This window comes from Durio zibethinus, chromosome 15 (genome assembly GCF_047325235.1).
Source record: "Durio zibethinus cultivar Kanyao isolate XHJ-2024 chromosome 15, ASM4732523v1, whole genome shotgun sequence".
NCBI classification, from domain to species: Eukaryota; Viridiplantae; Streptophyta; class Magnoliopsida; order Malvales; family Malvaceae; genus Durio; species Durio zibethinus.
In genome coordinates this window covers 22,923,196-22,944,170 of record NC_143176.1, presented here as the reverse complement: position 1 = coordinate 22,944,170, position 20,975 = coordinate 22,923,196, and the positions used below count along the sequence as shown (strand labels likewise).

Here is a 20,975-nt window from a genome sequence, read left to right as displayed (position 1 = left end):
AAGTGCGAGCATGGCAAGCAAGCAAACACTTGATTGACCGGGAAGTCTTCAAAGCATGTTGGACAACCAGAATTAAGTTGAAGACTGTATCCGCATTTTGTTCAGAAGATGAAACCGGAATTTTTATTTTTTTTTTCCTTCAGAAGATGGTATATGCATTAGGTTATTTGAAGATGTTGATTGTTGCCCATTGGCCGACGCCATGCACTCGATTTTGCCATTCAAATATGACGGCAACTTGCAAATAGGCCCTTAGGTGCTTGATTGGGCAATCCATAATATGCCCAGGCCCAATAAAATTGAAGTTCTAAGTGCCAACAAAATTACTGGCCAGGCAACTTCCAATCATGCATTTGTTTGTTACCAAACCTACATCGCTTTTGAAAAAGAATCAATCCACAAAGATTTGTGAATCATAAAAAACATATGAGAGAATTTGCTTTATTTATCTTTTTTTTTTTTTTTTAGGTTTCCCTTATGCGATCATTTCTTAAGACGGTAAAATAGAAGTTTTGCCAAAACTAGCATCCGACACAAAGATAAAAAATTCAAATTAAATCCCAAAAAATATGTCTATACCAAGTACTATTTCAGTGCATTGACCGAGCACAACTTGGACACAGTAGTAATATTGGGGAAAAACCTGTTGAATGAACCCTCCTTGACTCTACTCAAACCGGGAAACACAACTCTCAACATGCAAATATGACTGACATGACCCAAGGTTTGATCAATCCTCGACAGACACACTCAAACTAAGGACGCAAAGGACCTCGACCATTCCAGCCCATAAGTTGACCCATCTAGTTTCATCAGTATGTCTAAGACACGGGTGGGGAGGTGAGGTCAGGTGACTAATCTCACCATATACGCCAAAAGCATATGGCATGGAAAACAAACGCAACTCCTTTTTAAGTTGAGGAAGCTGGCTCCCCATCTTTCTTCTCAGTATCTGTCTTTTCTGTATCGTTCTTTGTTTCCTTTTCTCCCTTTGCTGCAACAGGCTTCTCCTCTCCAGCTTTATCCTCTGTTTCCTTTTCCTCAACGCTCAAATTCTCAAGTAGTCCAGCAGCAGCAGATGCATCTCTATCTTCCTCTCCAGCTTTATCCTCTGTTTCCTTTTCCTCAACGCTCAAATTCTCGAGTAGTCCAGCAGCAGCAGATGCATCTCTATCTTCCTCTTTCGGTGCTTGTGATTCAACAACTTCTTGGAACATTTCCATAAAGGTCTTGCAATCTAATAGTAAGAAAAAAGAAAATTCAGTAAAATCCACAAGGCTTTGTTCCCTCAAAGGAAAAATGAGAACTGTCAAATAAAGGGAATAAAAATTACAAAGAACCAATGCACCCATCTATAACTACAACCTGAACCCAACTACAATAACTGTTACTATTATTCTCATATGCTTTGAAATATGTTGATAAAAGATGAGTGCAGTTTCCTACTTCATACCAGAAATTTGTAATCCAATCATTTTTTACGCCAAATACTTATTTGAAACCGATACAAGCATAAGCAGAACGAATGCAATTTTAAATTACAATTGCTTGAAATTTAAGTATAAAACCTTGAATTATGCCCACCCAAGTATTCATTCGGTCAAGAGAACAAAGTTAAGGTAACATATTACAACTAGTAACCTAAATGATAGTCACAAACTACTTGAAGAATATATCAATGCCCAATTCTCTAACATTCTATGAATAATTTGAGTTACTAAACTCCAATTTGCCTTAGTAAAGTAAAAAATTTAAACAAAATTGATTCAATTTCATTGAGCAATTAAAAGGAAGTAAAGTGATTCAAAGTGAAATATACTTACTTTCCACCGATGCAAAACGAATGCAGAAAAGTTCATCTTTCAATTCACCATCCGCAAAGTCAGAAGCGTGCCATAGGCACGATTTGTCGTTCCCGGCGTGCTCCTGCACAGTCATCGTCGGCAACACTGCACAAATATTTTTGTATAAAACTATGAAACAAAGAAAAAAAAACGTAGGCAGTAATGGAATTGAGGAAGAGAAAAAGAACAAAGAGAACGAACCGAGATGGTTGGCGCAGATCTTGAGAGTCTTAGATTGCCTCATAACAAGGCGAATTTTTCCAGTCTCTTTGTGCTTCAACAGCTTCACAGTACCAGCGCCTCTCTCTTTCCATTGATTCCCGTCTTTATCAAATCGGTACAGCTTCGACTTCCTAATAAATAAAAAATATATATTCAGATCATTCCAATTTCAAGATAAACCGGAGAACATTTGAATCGGAAATATAAATAAGAGAAGAATACAGACATATCGAGTATCTGATCTTCATTTTCCTCGCCCGTGCTAACGGCGACTTCCTCGAGCTTAACGATAGGGGCAACTTGAGCTCCGGTGTCTTCATCGTCGGCAGTGGGGGCTTCTTCGTCTTCTCTGTGCTCGTGATCGGGCTCCTTGCTTGCCATAATTGGATTTTTAGAAGGAGGCGTTTGGTTTGTCGATAGTGGAAGAAAATTGAGGTTTATGGGATTTATATAGGGGCGTACGGAAATTGTGGCAAGTGCAAGGTGGCGTGATGGTTACGCAGAATGTAAAATTTTTTTTTCAATAATAATGAGAGAAGGTAGGGTGTTTGTGTGGTGGGCCCGCTTTATTCTAGTTGGGACTAAGGTTTTACTTGCCAAGGACAAGGACTTGTTTGGATTGTTGTTGAATTTTTTTTTTCAATATTGTTCTTAAAAAAAAAAAAAAACACCTTTCCATCAATAAAAAGCTAACAACTAATCAAAAAAATAAGTTTCATTAGTAAACAGTAATCAAGTATATTTTCCAAATTATTTCTCTTTCATTGTTACTAGATTTCAGCTTTACTTTTACACGATTTTTAGTATTCAATCAAAATCATTATTTTTGGGGTATAATAAAAAAAGTTGATTTTATAAATAATTTTCAAATTATAATAAAATATTTAATATAATATTTAAATTTTAAAATTATTTAATATAATATTTGAATTATAAATTTATTAGTTAACATTTACCTTAAAATTTTCTACTAACATGTAAATGCGGCAGACTTGACACAATTCATTGGGCATAAATTACCACAACCCAATGCCAGAACCATTAGGAAAGAATGCAAGCTTCCATCTCAATATTTCGGTATTTCACAATCACTGAGAAGATCAATTTCATACTCAATTGTAAATTGTAAACAAGAAATTATGGGCACTTAGAAATTCAACCTTGTAGAAGTTGACACATTTCTTGCCTACGAATCCTTTGTTTCATTAGAGATAGATTTGATAATTTGAATTATCGTGTTATATTTTATGTCAAACATGATTTTAAATACGATATGAATAATTTTGACATGAAATTCATTTTTTTTAATTTATATAAACTAAACACAAATATGACATATTTATTATATATGTTACACATAATACAATACGATTAATACATTTAAAATTAATTTATATCCAACTAACATATCACTACACGATACAATTAACTCGATTATATATGAATAACACAATTACACATGATTAATTCATTTATTTAAACAAAAAAATATCATTTAAATTAGTATTTTAAAAAATAATTTTAAAATTAAATATTTATAATTTATTTAAACACAAAATAATATGATAAATATAATTATTAATTTATTTTTAAAATAAATTTAAAATTTTTTTATATTATGAACAATATCATGTCTCAAGCGTATTATTAATGTTTAATATAAATTATATCGTATCTTAATTGTATCGACATGATTAAGATATGAAATACGATTATATTAAATTTATACATAATTTTTTTTGTATCGTTTTTATATTGTGTTATTGTATCGTATGTAAAATTATCAAATCTAATTAAAAATCAAAGATATCAATAGGAACACATTAGTGCCATGCCATAGGGGGCCATTGGAAGCTGATGAAATTTAAGAAGAAGAAACAATTATATGATCTCACTAAGTTTTTTGTGAATCTTTAAGAACTTGTCCTTCCTTTGTAAGAAAAATTTATTACAACACAAATGTTAGTTTCCTTGATAAAATTGAAAATTATGATACAGAATTAAATACAATATATGTGAGTTTACAATAATCAAGGGATGTGAAATCTGTCATGAGTCTTTTAGGCTACTATTGCTCCAATTATTTTGTTGATCGTTGGACATGAGAGCTCCATCTTTGACTACGTAACTGTTTGTCTTGATTGTTTGCTGAATATTATGCTTTCCTCCTTCCACACTTTATTACTTGAGTTAATTGGGGCAGAGATGATGGGAGTACCTCTTCCAACATAGGCATCCTCATCCCACTCATTGGAGGAGGTGGAGCGAAAGTTCAACTCATCGATCCCCCCACCAACCATTCCAGGCATTGGTGGAGGAGGTAAAGCAAGAGGCAGCAACTGCGCATTACATATTCTGCAGGTGACAGAAAAACAAGGGAGGGTATTACTTCTTCGGAAAGAAGATTAGTATCCATTAGAGACCTCCGGTGTCTAGTTAAATTTAGAATAAAAGGAAGAAATCATGTGGTATTGGCAGTTAATTGCCTTGTTGAAAATAAGTGCGTCTGACCAAATTTAGAAAACAAGATAGACGTCTCAGTGTGCTAATAGCATTCGAGTTCACACTGATCTGATTTGCCAATAAATTCTTTACAGGACAGGAAAATAAATAAGAGTTTGTGGCCCATTTGCAGTGATGACTGATGTAAGCCTATGTCTTTTTCGTACTTGTCAAGGTAGCATTAGGTGGTTTTCTTCCCAAGGTCATATTCAAGGTTTAATTGAAGTTCTAAGACATGATGGATAGATTGTGTGAGAGAAGTGACAATAGTTCGTTGACAATGATAGCAGTTAATAAGTTCTTGATCACCACTAATAGTGAGAAGTGAGACCCTGATTGAGGCTAAACATTATTGGAGAGAAAGAAACCATGAAAGAGGACGAAGCAAAAAGATTGACGCCAAGAACTTCAAAATGCAACTAACAACTGAGAAAAAATGGCAGCTGGGAAAATCACCTGCAAGAGATATGGAAAGACAAAATCGATCATATTATTAATCCAGGCAAGCACAAGAGGCATAACAAACAAAGACTGTAGTACATTAGACCCTGATTGCGTCATAACAAACAAAGAATCATGCATGCTGCAAAACACTCTTTCTTTCCCTACATTAGACCGACCCACGAGATAAATTTGGGATGAAAAACCTGTACAAAATGGAATGCAGTGGATATTAGTTTTACGAATTTGGGCTTAAGGAAAAAACGCCTGGCAGGCAAACAACTACTCCGCTTAAATTAAATTGGGCTTCTTATTGTTAACTTGTAACCAAAGCTGGTCTCAAATCTGCAGAGGAGACTGGGCTTCTTGTAAAAGGGCTACTCAGAGGCATAAAAATCTGTGAAACCCACCCAATATCTAATGGATCCTATTTGGATTGAGGATTCAAATAATTAAGCCTGATTAAATATTTTGGGTTTGATTAAACAATAGTTTTTATTAAAACAAAGAATTTAAATTTATTTTTTTAATAACTATATATATATATATGCACTTGTCCTTAAATCAAATATTGAAAGCTAAACATTTTAAAACTTACCCAGAAAGACTATTTTGTTGTATTTTTTTAATATTACAAGGAGCTTTGTGTACCAAGTTAACGATAGTTCTACGACTAAATCGATTCAAAGTAATTAATTTTCAAATGCATGAATCAGTCAAAAGAAGAGTCGAATAATTAATCCGATTAACCTGATTTATGTTTTCACTAATGTCATTTGACCTAAGTGTTAAGTTTTATGATTTATCAAAGGTTGAACATGTTCACAAAGTCATCAATAAAATGTCATTTTAAGAATGAAAATACTAATATTTATATAGGAAAACTAAAAATTCACATTAAGAATAATTAATTAATTAATAAATAAATAGTAGTAATATCTAGAACTCAACAAAGTAGAGGTCAAATAATACGTTTCACACTAACATAGGGACATCGATTGAATTTAAAACGTCTCATTTTCAATGTAAATGTGATGAATATGCTCCCCATTGAACAATCCAGATCCTACTAAACTTCCACGCAAGTAAAGAACCTTCATCAGGTCATATGTTCATTCACTACCACACATTCACGTTTCATTCCCTAAACTCCTTTTTTTCTTCTAATTTTGACTTTAGAAGCCTAAACCTGTTTGTCAAAACATGGATTTTTTTTTTCATATATAGCACAAAATTTTAGTATTTTGTTCACATGAAAAAAGTTGTAAATCTTTGCCATACTTTCCACAGATTATGCTCTGTATTTAATGGAACACGTTGAACCTTCCAAAAGTGGACCACGCGACCAAATGAAAAAAAAAAAAAAGTATTAAAATATTTCGTCCATGTAAGGAACAGAGCAAATTCGTGGGAAACTTCAAATGCCAAACCAACGAAGGAATCTAAATATTGTACAATAATCAAGATGAAGTATTAGTTGGCATTTCATATTTGAAAATTTCCGTGTCGTTTGTTGACAAAGCATATTGTTCTAGGAGAGACAATGAAGAGGATGCTTGAGGAAGCATCCAAAACTACCATAAAGCGTTGAAAAACTTTGTAGCTACCATGAACCTGGAAAGACGGTCTCGTACTCTGGTTCATTTCGCAAGCAACTTTGGGTCTTTTCTTTGGTTTTCGTTAGCCCTTCGTTAGAATCGTTTGCTGTCAACCAATCATACCCACACCAACAATTCGTGCGTTGAATCCAATCCAATCCAATCCAATCTTCTGTTTTTGTGCTTCTGAGTAGTGGTGGGAGAAAAAAATAAAAAAAAATAAAAAATCGATTTAAAATTATAATATTCATTTGATTCAAATTATTTTTTTTTAGTTCAAATCAAGTTTATATATTAAATATATATTATATTCAAATTAAATTTCAGATAAAAAATTAAAAATTAAAAATTAAAAAAAATCAAATCAAAATCAAATTATATATATATATTTAATTTTTATATATATTTAATTTTTATAAAATAAAATAATAATTTTATATCCATATTTATTTAAAATATATTAAAATATTATATTAAAATAATATATAAAAAATTAATAAATTAATGAATCAAATCAAACCCATTAAAATTTAATTCAATATGATTTAAATCAAATAAAAATTTAAACCAAATTTAAATTTAAATCAAATTTTAAATATTTATAATATTATATAACATCTATAAAATTCAAATCAAATTCAATATGAACTGTTAACCTTTTCTTCCGAGTCACCAAAGAAGCCATCCGTGAAAAACAGCAACCTATTAGCTAAATACGGGAGGACAAGAGGAAGAGGATTTTGATGCCCCCTTTCAGTCTCACTCTTCACCCTAAATATCCTCCCTTTGTTCGAACTTATCCTTTCCATCTAAAATATCACTTTAAACCAAAAAAAGAAAGGATTTTCTCGCAGTAATTTTATTGTTACTGTTCAAATGTCTGTTGATACCAAAGTTCCAATAAAAGTGAATAAATTCGACCCCATTAAACCAACTTAAATAATCAGTTAGCCATCACCCTTTAAATTGATCAAAATAAAATTTATTTAATTAAATATTTAAAATAATATATTTATTATGAGTTAAAATTTTCATAATTATTATTAAATCTTATGAAAATTTCATGCTAAGCTTAACGGGTTCATAAAATCAAAATTCTTATAAAAATACCAATAAAATATATTTAAATAGTCTTAAATTACATAAAAATAATTGTAATAAATTACAAAAACTGTAGAGTCTCAACTCTCCCTTCTCCACCGCTGACTCCACCTTTTGTGACCCACACCGACAACTCGAACCAGCCAAGTACTTGCACCGCCACCCACCGCACCGTAGCACACCATTCGACAATTTTAACCCTCTCACATCATCGTAATTACCACACTGCCACTCATCTGAGTTACTAACTTCAGAACAATCGTAAATTTCCAAAAATGTCCTTTCATTTCCTTGCCTAATCCCCATGGAACCCCAATATACCGAACTTGTCCCTTCCGTTTCCTTCAATGTCCTCATCAACTCCGGATATTCCGTACTTGCGCCTTCCTCACAATTGACACCTGATTCACGAGCGTAACTCCTAACCGCCACCCATCCATCCGATTCCCAAATTACCCTTTCCTCCGTCGCTAATTTACCAATCCTCTCCCTCGCCAAAGCTTCAAAATTCTGTGTCTTTTCGTGATCTTCAAAATCCGAGCCGGCGAAATCAAGCACGCAACGTGGAGATGATTCCCCGATCATATTCGGCTCCGAAGCCGTTGCTATAAATGGATGCTGCAGCAGCTGATTGCAGCTCCACCTCTGATTCGGATCCCTTCTCAAACACTTTTCCACGAAATCCTTACCAAGTTCGGATAACTGAGTCGGTAACTCGGGCAATTCCTCCAAATTGGCTATTCGACTCAGCGAGCTGAAACCGCGATCCTCCCATGCTGGCTTCCCCGTGACCATCTCGATGACGGTGCATCCCAGGGACCAAATGTCACTCTCCGGTCCTTGATACTCACCACGCATCACCTCCGGAGCCATCCAGAGAGGGCTTCCACGTGGTGTGATCAAGGATCTGCACTTGTCACCCGCGCTTTCTTTTCTAATCTCAATCGCTGAGCCGAAATCCGCGAGCTTTACGGAGGTGAAATTAGGGCCCACCAAAACATTTTTCCCTTTCACATCACAGTGTACAATGCCTTCACCGTGGACGTACTTCAAAGCCGAAACTAAGCACCGCGTATGCCACCGCAAAATACTTTCGTCCATGTAAGCCAACCGGCGTTTAATCATCGTCACGTCGGCAACGGTACCACCAGGCAAGTACTCCATGTGAAGATTCCGATAAGACGTCGTCGGGGAATCACACGTGGTCACGTCATCACCGAGATACTCAACGACATAAGGAGAGGAAAGCGAACGTAGGATCCGAATTTCGTTCCCCAAAGACTCCAGCTGGTTTGGAAGACACGTCGCTAAATCAACGGACTTAACTGCAAAAACGGTACCGTTTGATTCGTTGATTGCCAAGCTTACATTACCAAAGGAGCCTTTGCCTAAACACTTCCCTCTAGTCCAAGAAATTTTCTGGGTATTGCTTTGTTTCCCCATCTCTCACAACCGTTTTTTTTCTACTCTGATTCTTTGTGGCGAGTTTTTTCTGAGGGCCGAAATGGGTATTTAAATACGTCTAAGCTAAATATTTTAAGAATTATATTTAGTCTTACGTGGAATTTATAAATGGATAATTCGGAACACGGTTTGATTATGCCACGAGTTCTTTTATATATATATATATATTTATTTATTTATATATAAGAGTTAGACAGTTAGGAACCGGCGTTGTATTTGGACGTAAAAGTTAAAAGTGAGAACTGGGGAGGTGAATGGTGATTCTGGGTTTTATCCTTATCCGAGGAGCCATGCGGAGTTGACCTAAGCCGTTGATTTGGTTGGGGATCGTTGGTTTTTTTCTCGCCATTGATTGGTTGTTGGCGGGTTTGGTTGGCAGCATTAGAACATTTCCAGTTCCAAAACTGCTCTCTTAAAACCAGTCCCAAGTATTTCTGTCACTCTAATTTGTTTACCTCTACAAAATTAACAGAATTGTATTAATTTAAGATGGAGGAATTGTCAAACGTGGTTGAGAAGCAGGGGGGTGAAAGGGGGAAAAAAAAACAATGGAATAAAAAATTTAAGAGGTGCCAAGTTGGTGGGCGGTGGCCAAAAGGCAAGTACACTAGATGGGGTCAAGGGGAGGACAGAGTTTGGTTAGAGACTGTCGTTTGAAACCAAATAAATAAATGTCGGGCCTAACGATCAGCTTACATGGCAGAAAATGGTTAGTGCACGTCGCACCAAGAAAGAGCTTGAGGCTGTTTGTTAAGACAGAGGTCCCTACCTGTCTCAATCTCCCCCATGATGCTTCTATCTGGCTTTTGCAGTGACAATTTGAGTACAAGTCTGTTGACGGTGCAACCCCAATCTCCATGAGATAAATTTTTTGTTAAAATAATCTTATCTTTAATAATCTGGAAATTGACAACTCTATCTTTCAAGGCAATATCCATTCGAATCTTTCAAAAGATCAGTTTCTTTTTGGACGCTATTCGATGTACTCACTGAAGAGTACCAATTTTTGGCAGTCACATACTTAAAACCAAATTGGGGCATTGTTGTTTAAAGGGGTCCCGGACCATCGCTATTGCATTAGTTAAGGGTCAAGTGAGATAGGATAAGATTTTATGACCAAAAAACAGGATACCCTATTGAGGCATTTGCCGATATATCCTAGATTCAAGTTATTTAAGTAGATAATCACGCTTAAAATTGCGAATTAGGTCGGGCTTTTTTTTTTTTTTTTTTTTTGCCTTTCAGACTATATTTTCATGCAAGTGAAGCGATCTAATCTGACGACCATGCATCTGCTGAGTTATATAGTTGGGGGAAGTGTAACTTGGATTGTGATCATCACTCACCAGGGTGGTGCTTTTATAATATATATATAATGCTTTTGAATGTATTGTCAAGTCAGTGGGGCTGAGGATATGCCATGTCTCCCAAAGCTTGTTAATTAACTGTTTATCTGTCAATTGTCATCACAAACAAGGCCCTGAATATTGGACAAGCCAGAAAATTTTCCTTACTCAAAGGGAAAAGGAAACGGAAAGGAGAGGAATTGTTGTCCAAGTAAAACTTTAATAGGCAAAAACTAAGGGAATTGAAGAAAGGGGGGGCCGCCAATTGCCCGTCGAATGCTTTAAAAGGAAAAAGTGAAGAACATCTCAAACTGGGGTTTGATCAATTAAACCCTTTTTCCAAAAGCCAATTTGCTCGCAAATAATAGAGCCATTTTGTATTATTACGCGAAATGAATCCATAACTATATCTTGGGAGTTTTGGAATTGCATAATTTCTGTTAGAATGGAAAGTTAATCTCACAAAACTTCCTAAGCAATGACACTGTTCATGTCCATCGATTATCATGTGCATGACATACTTATCCAAAGCCCAAAAACTCCATATTTGATTTCCATGTTTACCAAATCCAGGTCTTTAATTGTTTTGAACACTTTTGGCTTTTACCAATTGTAAGAAGTGAATTACAATAGATCAGAGTTAGACCCCTTTTTTTTTTTTTTAACTAAACTAAATCGTGAGAATCATTATTCTGATGGAACATTACTTGTAATGTCCCCAATCTCATATCAGGAGGATGTATGGATAAAGAATGATATATATGTAGAAACTTAATCTCAATATTGTGAGACGTCTTTTGTGGGATAAAATCGTGAGACCTTCGGGTTAAAACAGACAATACCTCGCAGGTTGGGTGTAAATCTCTACAAATTGTATCAGAGCGGTCACCAATCCGCAGTCGTGAGAGTTACTAAGTGCTACACGATGGAGCCGTGGGAGTTACTAAGTGCTACACGATAGTCTGGTGTGATCTTGGTCCTGTGGATGGACTCGACTTGACAGGAACGTCAAGCATTAAAGGTTGGGAGATTGTAATGCCCCCAATCCCACATTAGGAGGATATGTGGATAAAGAATGATATATATGTAGAGATTTAATCTCAATCTTGTGAGGTACCTTTTGTGAAATAAAATCGTGAGACCTTCGAGTCAAAGCGAACAATACCTCGCAGGTTGGATACGAATCTCTACATTACTACTTAATTGTTTAAAAAAAAGCTATGAAACCTAATTTCAAATTCAATTGATCAAAGCCTGGAGTAAGTGTATTATTACTTCTGAAACATACAGCCGACTAAGTTTGTTAGGAAGGCATAAGACAGCGGGGCTTGTCTCCAATGCTGCCAATATTTGTCGTAAGACAGCAAGCAAGACAAAGCAGTAAAACATTAATAGGATGCTCGACAGTCTAACTTGCATCAACAACAAAGCCTTTCATGTTGTGCGGTTGACATGCAAACCTCATTCCGTAATTTGATGCCCTCTTTAGGATTTTGTTAGTTTGCTCGATCATGAGCAGGGCCTAGGAATAAAAAACGTACTGGAACTCTGTCATTAATATTCATTGCATGTGTGTTGGTTAGACAGACATTAATAAGTTTGAACACTTAGAACACATACCGAACATGAAGACATGATGCAAGCCAGCAAACCCAAGTCGCTCTTTCCACGAAAGACGGCAGTATTTCTTGGAACATGTGTTTAGGATAAACAAAAACAAAAGCAATTGGATATCTGGTCATTTTTCTCATGTGCTATTTGTGGGTCACATTTAGTGAAAGGAAGAAGGAAGTCCTAATTAGACAGCTGATCACTAACCCATGAAAAGTATGATTCTTTCTCAAATGCCGTCTGACTTATGTGGGGGAAATAAATTGCATTCTTTCTGGCATCAGGATATTTTTCTTCTTTTTTTCTTGTGATAAAGATTTGGTCAATGTGTATTGGTCTTTATGCCATCTTAAGCTTGCTGGTGTTTCATGATTGCGTTTCTTAATATGAATCCACCACATAAAACATTCTAGAAGCTGGTTGACACCTTCAATGTGGTCAATGATCGTTATCTTGAGCTCACCAACAAAACAATAATTTTAATTGGCAAGTTGTTTTCGGGTCAACAATCATGTCATAAGCACAAAGTTAGGCTTAGAATGGTCTGAAAGTATCAGAAGAGAAAAGAGTATAAATTATTCTTATAACCTAACCAAGAATTGAACGTTGACAGTTCCTGAAACTCTTGAAATGGGAGTAATGGTTATCCAATCTCAATATGCATAAATTCCCACAGCATACATGAACATAACGTAAGGCTTAAAATGGAATAAAAATATCAGAAAGAGCAGAGTGCACTACTGTTATATTATTTTGGATAAGTAGTATTTCATTATCCAAAGAAGCAGGAAAACCTGCTAAAAAAACAATACTAAATGTACTATAGGGAGTTTTTGTACAATCTCCCAATTTTGATACAAGGATCTAACAGAAGGTTTTGCTGTATTTTTTACGAAGTTAGATAAACGAAACTTTACATCAAAATTTATGCCTTGCAAAGTACTTTAAGTGGATGGAGAAAAAAGGCAAATTTTTTGTAAACTCCTTGCCATTGATTCAAATTGTGATAACAGTTTCATTTTCGGTTATGTTTTATTTATCATAATTACAGATATAATAATTACTATCATGGTTATTACGTTCATCACGATCATGAATTTTTTTTTATTTTATATAATTTATTATAAAATATAATAATTATAATTATATCATAAAAAATTTTTAATAAATTTTAAAGTAATTTTATGACCTTTTTATTTATATATAAAAAATAATAATCATAATTTTTTATCATTACAAGAGTTTTTCGTGTTCCAAATAACTTTATATTTATCTAGTTATTAATAATATATCTCTTTATTTATAAATATTTTATATTTATAAATTAAAAATGTTCAAATTACAAATTAAAAAATTAAAAAATATAAAAATTATATTCAATTAAATTTTGATATTAAAACATATAACCATAAATCTAATGAGGCCGAAAACAAAATAAATTGTGAACTTTTATGTCAAAATGGGTCTGATCCAAACCCTCTTGTTTTTTTAATTTTTTTATTCTTAATCTTCAAATTATACCGTTTAGATCCTAATAAATCTCTAATCCTTTTTTCTTCTCTTCGTTCTTTCTTTTCTCATGAGCGGCGCCTCTTCTTCTTTCCTAACCTGAACCCGAGATGCAACTTTCAACCATCACCTGTTGTTGCTCCTCCATTCACTATCCAACTTGAAACAACCTTTTTTATTTTCTTTTCTCTTCCTCCTTCCCTTTTGCAATGCACCTTTTTTTTAAACTTGAAACTTCATTTGTTCGTGTGCTTGATCTTAATATAAGTTTTAAATTTGATTGGGATTGTATTTTTTATTTTTTAATTTTTCTCAAATGAAAATTAAAATTTTTTTTTTTTTGGACCAAAAAACGGAGTTACGTAGCTATCCACTTTTGTCGTTATTTATTGTTAGGTCATTTTTTGCGGCTTTGACGTGTCATTGTCGTCTTGAATGACATTTTCATCAGATATTTTTTCAATAGTTATAACGGATATCAGCGTTACCGTAAAATAACGGCCGCTATTCCGCTACTCCACCGTTTTTTAAATCCCTCGGTCCTTGCACGCCATTTGTGATAAATGCATGCTGTCATGCAGTTCTCAAAAAAAAAAAAAAAAATTAGCAGTGGGAGTTTTCCCCCAAAATGGTCTGTAGCCCAGCTAAGCTCCTCCTATCAACTTCGAATTCTTCTGGTAAGGCCGGCCACACTTTACCAAAACCAAACGCCAAACTTCATTTGAAAAATCACAAGAAAAGAAAAGATGATCTCGAGTTTCCTCAATATTGCAAAAATAGCCAGTAGTCTCTGATAGTTGAATACCCCAATTTTTAATGCGAGAAAGAATACTCTGTCTATCAAGAACAAGAAGCCAAGTGATGAAACTATGTCTTGGAAGAGAAGACGAGTTCCAAACTAAATTCTGCCAAGCCACTGTGGAGCGTTTGCTCCTTATCCATTCCCAAGTATCAGAAAGTGCAAACTTGCCTGACTTCTATGTTTGCCAAACAACATCATCCTCTTCTGTAGTAATACGTATATCTGTAAGAGCCTGATACACGTTTCTCAACTCTCGAAAGGTGGTAAGTCATCGAGTCCAATCTTCATTCCAGAGAACAGAAGCCACAGTCGTATTCTCAGGGATTGCAACTTGTGATGAAATTCCTCCACTATAGTTAATAATTGGACCATTATCAAGCCAATTGTCAAACCAAAAATATGTGCTTTTCCCATCTTCGATCTTGTGCTTCAGAAGTGCACTACTGTTGTAATCACACATTAAATGATGATTATACCCTGTATATGATTTGAACACTCACAAATGCCTAAAACTCTTGAAATGCTTAAATTCCTTCATGGACGGAGGTGACATAAGGGGGCGAACATACGAGTTTTTAGGTAAAACAGCACGATAAGCAAGAACCACAGTTCCATAATCTCAATTCACCAGGAAGAAGGCAGTATAGTTTCATAAGTTCTTGTTCATGCAGAATCATGCTTGGCAGCAAGTGACAAGAGTCATACACAAACTAATGAACTAATTCTTATTAAATGAAGTTGATAACAACGTGTACAAAAATGAATCGGCGCCATCGAAAAGAATCATTGGAAAATTGTTTCTATAAAGAATATGCTGATTTACAACTCTAAGGTCAATAAATGTCATATATGTATAAACAAGTTTACAACCAAGTCTTTGTGATCTTTTCTTCAGCAGTGGGTATAAAAATCCCCACAAAGGGTGGTCAACAAAGACTAAATCCTGCTGCCCTACTAAAATAACCCAGCCTCCACCCCTAGTGCATCTGATATAGCGTCTGAGTTTCAAAACACCCCCAAAAGCTAGCTCTAAATGAAGAATTCTCGTATTGAGATACTGTGTTCTGCCCCCGGTATAACAACGCTCAGGAAACTACCAGGTAGAGTCAATCCTATGAGTTAATTGGTTGCCTCTATTTTAGAAATTAGACAATCACATGTAGTGCGCCAGCAGAATCAGCATCACGCTGATATCATCAGATGAGCCTCGTGAAACAGAAAGGTCGACAAGCTTTTTACAGGCAAACAATGGATTTGGCTTATTGACGCCTAGACATGAAGGACGAGCAATGTCAACTGCTTCCTGATTACTAACCTGAAAAAAAGAGAAGAAAGAATCAATTTAGATTACCATGAAAAATCATCTATTGTAAAGATAGTAAAGATATGAAGTACTTTGAAAGAAAGAAAAAACTTCAACATCCTACCTTATCCCATAAGCCATCAGAGGCAAATATTAAGAACTCGCACTCCGGTTTGATACTAATGATCTTTGTCTCCGGCTCAGCTATTACCCACTGTTTAAGGTGCTGATCTCCAATCCCTCTAGAGACAGCGAGACAACCCTGAATTCTCCAAACACCATGGCATAAGTCCACATAGCCACCCTGCAAAAACAAATTTCACACAAGGCATCAGTTACAGTTCAGATAAAGTTTGTTGCAAAATGCACATCATGAATGAAATTTGTGAACAAAGCAAAGGTCATTGATTTATTGAGAAACTGCTTACCAAAGCCTCAATTCTGTTCCTTTCATCCTCCCTTGAAGGTCGGTGATCAGATGTGAGAGCTTCGGCGACACCACCTCTGCTCATAACAGCACGACAATCACCAGCATTCGATACAACAAGGCTTCCATTTTGGATCAAAGCTGTCACACAACATGTGCCGCCGGTGATGTCTTCCTTGAGAAACTCAGCATCTGTTTTCAAGTACCCTTGTTTAACAGCTTCCTTTACCTTAGTTTTGTCTCTTCTTCTAACGACTTCATCTAAAACGTTCTTCTCCAATTGCCGGGCTGCAAACTCCGCGGCTTTAGCACCTCCATGTCCATCAAAAACACCAAAAAACGCCTGCAATTATCATATAAACCATATGAGTCCCACCAACTTAAAGTTCATTCAAAATCAAAATCATATTTTGATGTTAAATCCCTGATTTATTCCAAAATCAATTACACTATCCATCTTTTCTTCTCTAAAAAGACAATTCCTTTTCCTACAATTCTAATTAATCCATCCAAAGACTAAATTTTTATGCAAAACTTCCGAATTCCCAAAAGAGTTTTAAATTCATTAAAATCAATCAATCAATTCAAGGAAAACATGTTATCAAACAAAATAATAAAAGAATAAAAAAAGCTAGAAACCATTAAAATACCTGTTTGGAATCTCCTTGGAGTTTAACAGAAGCTGAGAACCTATCTTCCATAGCCTCTCTCCTCCCTCTTTTACAATAAACAGAATATCCATCTCCCTCTATCTCCACCTCTCTCCTCACCTCACACGGCGTCGCTGGAACCCCCAAACACACCGCCGTCGTCGCCACCGGTATATCCAGCCTAGCCGGCCTCTTCCTCTTCAATATCGTCGACACCGAACACGGTCCCAAACCTGCAGTCGAACCCGAACCCGAAGCCGAAGAAGACGACGATAACAAAGACCCAGGCGGCGGTTTTTGAAGCCAAAGCCTAAAAGGCGAAGAAGGAAGGGGAGAAGCAGGAGAAGATGACGGTTTGAGGTGAGTCGACGGTAAATTCAAAGCTTCGGACGACGGAGAGATAATCGATGTTTTGTTAAAGAAAAGGGAGGACGACGGAGAAAACACCGGGGAGTTAGATACGGCCACCGAACACGACATCGCGTTTTGTTTTTTACAACGTTCGAATTTGTGCTTTTATTTTTTAGCGGTTGTGTTGGGTCGTGGAGAGGAGATATATAACGGTCTTGGCTTTGCGTGTAATGGCGGAGAGGTTATGGTTAGAGATTTTGACCACTGACTTTGACCGTTGGCCACTCCTTTTATAGTGTGGAAAGTCAAGGTTGCCCCTACTATTATCTCGCATGGAAATTTGGGGATTTTATTTAGATTTTTTCTCTTCTGTTGGACTGCAAAATTATCAGCCAATTATTTATTGGTTTGGAATATTTATATGATGCTATTTAATTAAATTCGGAATTACTCCATTTTCTTGTTGTTATACAATGATGAAATTAATTTGATTTTGATGATTGATAGATATCATTTGAATAAAAATAAAAAATTAGATAAAATTTTTTACATTAAATTTATGAAATTCGTCACTAAAATAAATAATTAGTAATTAATAATTAAAAATAATTATTACAAATTAAATGCAAAAAATTTTAATAAATTTAGATATATCCTAAATATTTTAAATAAAAATATTGATCAAATATATTTTTAATAATTTTATTATTATTATTTACTTTCATAAAAAATTTTATCAATCATTACTTTAAATTTTATAATAAAATTTTTATTAAATTATTTTTAAAAATATTTCACAAGCTTTTTTAAAAACATTTAACATAAATTTTTACCCACTTAGAGTCCGAGCTTTTTCCTATCCTAAGGTAATTAAAAATCTCTTTTTTCAAAAATAATGTATTCGTAATCTTATTTCGTATTTTTTGCCATGTAAACACATAATGACCACATAAGCTCTTGACTTTTTCCCTAACATTTGTTTTCTTTCTCCTTCAATTTGTTTTCTCTTTTGCCGACGAACTCCCTGCCCAACCATATTTGCAATCCATGTTAGATTGCTTTTATAGGTCAAATTTATCTACTTAAAAAGAGAGAGAGATTTGGATTTTTTTTTTTTTTAAATTAGATGAGATCAGTGAAAACTTGTTTTTATACTTACTTCTCAAATGTAACTAATAATCCTCTTTTTGTTTACAACTTTATCATGAATCTGTTGTTTGAATCTAACTAACAATCCAGATCTTGTGTTTTTTCTTTGAATATGTTGATTTACTCTCTTTTTTTTTTTGTCTTTAATATATTTCTTAATTATTACCCAAATGAATTCACCGATAAACAACCCTAAAATTTAAATAAATTTATTTAATTCAAATTTGAAGTTTCAAATTGGTTCACATACATGAAAAAATAAAATATATGTTTTTAGAATTATAGATCGATTAAATTCATTGCTGAACCGCTTGGTTACAATCCGCAAAAATAATTGGTAAAAAATTTAGGACATACTTCTATCCAATAAGAATCTGCTACCTAGTTCACTCCATACTTTGCCAACTCATGCACTGCTCTGTTTTTTGTTCGTCTAACATGAGATAAGTTACACTGTTGAAACTCTTTCACGTGCATACAAGCCGCATCAATGATGATGCCAATTGGGGATAGATCAATTTCATCATTTCTCAACTGACTTATCACTCCTAATGCATCTCCTGGTATAACTTTTGTGAACCCATGTCCTTTGCAAAAACTAGAGCTTTGACTGCTACCATGCTTTCCACGATCCAGGGATCCAAAACTCCCTGTATTTTAGCAACTAGTGCCGCCAGGACAATACTCTCCGAGTCTCTTATAACAACTCCCAAATCTCCAGCTCTATGCTCTTTGTTCAACGTCACTAGAGGTGTAGATGGTGGCCTCCATACTTGCTCACCGGCAAAATAAAAAATAACAGGGTTTTTTAGCAAAATGTAAATGGGTAAACTAATACTCAATCGAAGTACAAAAATTAGAAAATAATAGGACTGAAAAATGAATGTGCAAAACTGCAGGTGGTATGGTGGAAGCTCTTATAATGGTTGTGATTTTAATTGTTGTTTTTATTAGTTGTAAATTATTTTAAATCCGAATCCATTCAATGGTGGTGGATGACTGGCCATTTTTTATGAACCAGTGATGAGAACAGGAAACGAAAAAAGAAAGTGTTGCGAGATTGAAACTTGGCAATCACAGTCAAACTCCAGGGAGCCACTGGATCTTAAGGGTCCGGTGGAAGTTTCTTCTCCAATCGCAGTCCACCTTTTTCATTTTAGCCCATATTTCAACTTTTTTTTCACTTTTAACCCTCTTCATTATAGTATTGTGACAAAAAATCCTTACACTAACCTTTGTTTTTATTAATTTAATATTATAATTATTTTATTAGTTTAAGATAATAATTATTTTATTAATTTTTACATTAATTTTTATTTTTAATTTTTATCAGTCAAACTATTAATTTATTTAAAAATAATTTATTAATTTTTAATAATATATTAATTTTATAAATATTAAATGATTTAAAAAATTTTAAATATAATTTTTATTTTATTATTTTTAATAAATTTTTTATTATAATTTATTTTACCGTTACTATTATTTTTACATCTAAATATTATTTTATCACTATAATATCTAACTTTATTATTATAATAATTAATCTCACCCTACTACTATTTTTAATTTAACTGAAATTAGTCTTTTACCATCCTTTTCGCAAACAAAAAAAAAATAGTTGAGTGGGCAAAAGAGTAATTGAATAAAAGCAATAAGGAGTGGCCAAAGTGAGGGAAGGTGCCAGGCGAAGTAATATAAGGTCAAACACGTAAGAGTAGTAAGCGTTTGTTTTTTTGGACAACTCATTAAGGAACCAAACCATACAGTGTTTAAAGAGTGTGTGTTTGACTCCTCTCTTCTCTAGTCCACTCAACTGAACGCCGGCGTCCCACTTCCCCACACAGTTTCTTTCCACTTTACCCTTGCCTACACGCATTCCCATTTACGGTGCCTGCTTCTGACATCATCATCCCCTCCAACATTATTTTTAAAAATAAAAAATAAATAAAGTATCTTGACTTGTACAAAATTAACCTTGTCAAGGAAGGCATGCACAAAGAAATGCAATTAAAATGACTTAGTTTTTCTATGGCCTTGACTAAAAGACTGGTTCAATGGATTTGAATTCAACTTTCTACTTCAACAATGTTTCTATTCAATCTTTTCTTCCTCATTCTCTACTATTAAGTAAATACTCACTAGTTGGGAATTTTCAATTGTTCAATCCACTTTCCACTGCATCTTTCAGTTGCTTTTTCTTTTTTTTTTTTTTCATCCCTTTGATATTTTCTAATGGAAAATGTTTTTTTTTTTTTTTTTTTTATCTTTTTTATTGCTATAAATTCTTTAAAATTACACAGGAAAATTGCAAAATGAAAACTTCAATTAAAGTTTTCAAAAAAATGGAACAAATTATTTTTTTAAAAAATAAAAGTAGAAATAAAATTTTAAAAAAAGTTTCAGCTTTGAAAAAAAAAGAAGGATCAACTAAAAAACCCCCCAAAATTAAAAGAACAAAAGAAAAATAAATTTGGAGTGTTTTTATCATAATAGAACTCAGTCCCTTAGATGTTCATAAATATCTGCGATCATGTTCGTAATTCATTACAGGTCTTTTATAACTCGTCACCGTTCTCAAACAAACATTCCACCAAAATTAAATCCTTTTTTAATAAAAATTGAAATTTTAAAAATTTGGAAGTGTAGTTGCCC

The 20,975-nt window shown here is 34.2% G+C and overlaps 4 protein-coding genes and 1 non-coding gene across 5 annotated transcripts; all 5 read right to left on the bottom strand.

Moving 5' to 3' along the window:
- Positions 1-527: 527 nt before the first annotated feature.
- LOC111301485 (ran-binding protein 1 homolog b-like) lies at positions 528-2,487 on the bottom strand. Its single transcript, XM_089744944.1, has 4 exons — positions 2,293-2,487; positions 2,046-2,197; positions 1,824-1,949; positions 528-1,237 (listed from the first exon to the last, which is right to left on the bottom strand). The coding sequence occupies exons 1-4, from the start codon at positions 2,445-2,447 to the stop codon at positions 912-914; spliced, it is 759 nt and encodes a 252-aa protein (XP_089601070.1). The 5' UTR covers positions 2,448-2,487; the 3' UTR covers positions 528-911.
- Positions 2,488-7,702: 5,215 nt separating this feature from the next.
- Positions 7,703-9,301, bottom strand: LOC111301871 (mitogen-activated protein kinase kinase kinase 18-like). Its single transcript, XM_022897873.2, has one exon. The coding sequence runs from the start codon at positions 9,149-9,151 to the stop codon at positions 7,706-7,708; it is 1,446 nt and encodes a 481-aa protein (XP_022753608.2). The 5' UTR covers positions 9,152-9,301; the 3' UTR covers positions 7,703-7,705.
- Positions 9,302-14,282: 4,981 nt separating this feature from the next.
- Positions 14,283-15,287, bottom strand: LOC149514786 (uncharacterized). Its single transcript, XM_089744257.1, has 4 exons — positions 15,190-15,287; positions 15,027-15,118; positions 14,739-14,917; positions 14,283-14,615 (listed from the first exon to the last, which is right to left on the bottom strand). Exons 1-4 carry the CDS (start codon positions 15,285-15,287, stop codon positions 14,283-14,285), a joined length of 702 nt encoding a protein of 233 aa, XP_089600383.1.
- LOC111301484 (putative protein phosphatase 2C 25) lies at positions 15,216-17,434 on the bottom strand. Its single transcript, XM_022897180.2, has 4 exons — positions 16,821-17,434; positions 16,172-16,513; positions 15,868-16,047; positions 15,216-15,755 (listed from the first exon to the last, which is right to left on the bottom strand). The coding sequence occupies exons 1-4, from the start codon at positions 17,298-17,300 to the stop codon at positions 15,594-15,596; spliced, it is 1,164 nt and encodes a 387-aa protein (XP_022752915.2). The 5' UTR covers positions 17,301-17,434; the 3' UTR covers positions 15,216-15,593.
- A 3,379-nt stretch (positions 17,435-20,813) lies between these two features.
- LOC149514785 (small nucleolar RNA SNORD25) lies at positions 20,814-20,899 on the bottom strand. Its single transcript, XR_016328438.1, has one exon. It is a non-coding gene; the product is annotated as a small nucleolar RNA SNORD25 (small nucleolar RNA).
- Between the last annotated feature and the right edge of the window lie 76 nt (positions 20,900-20,975).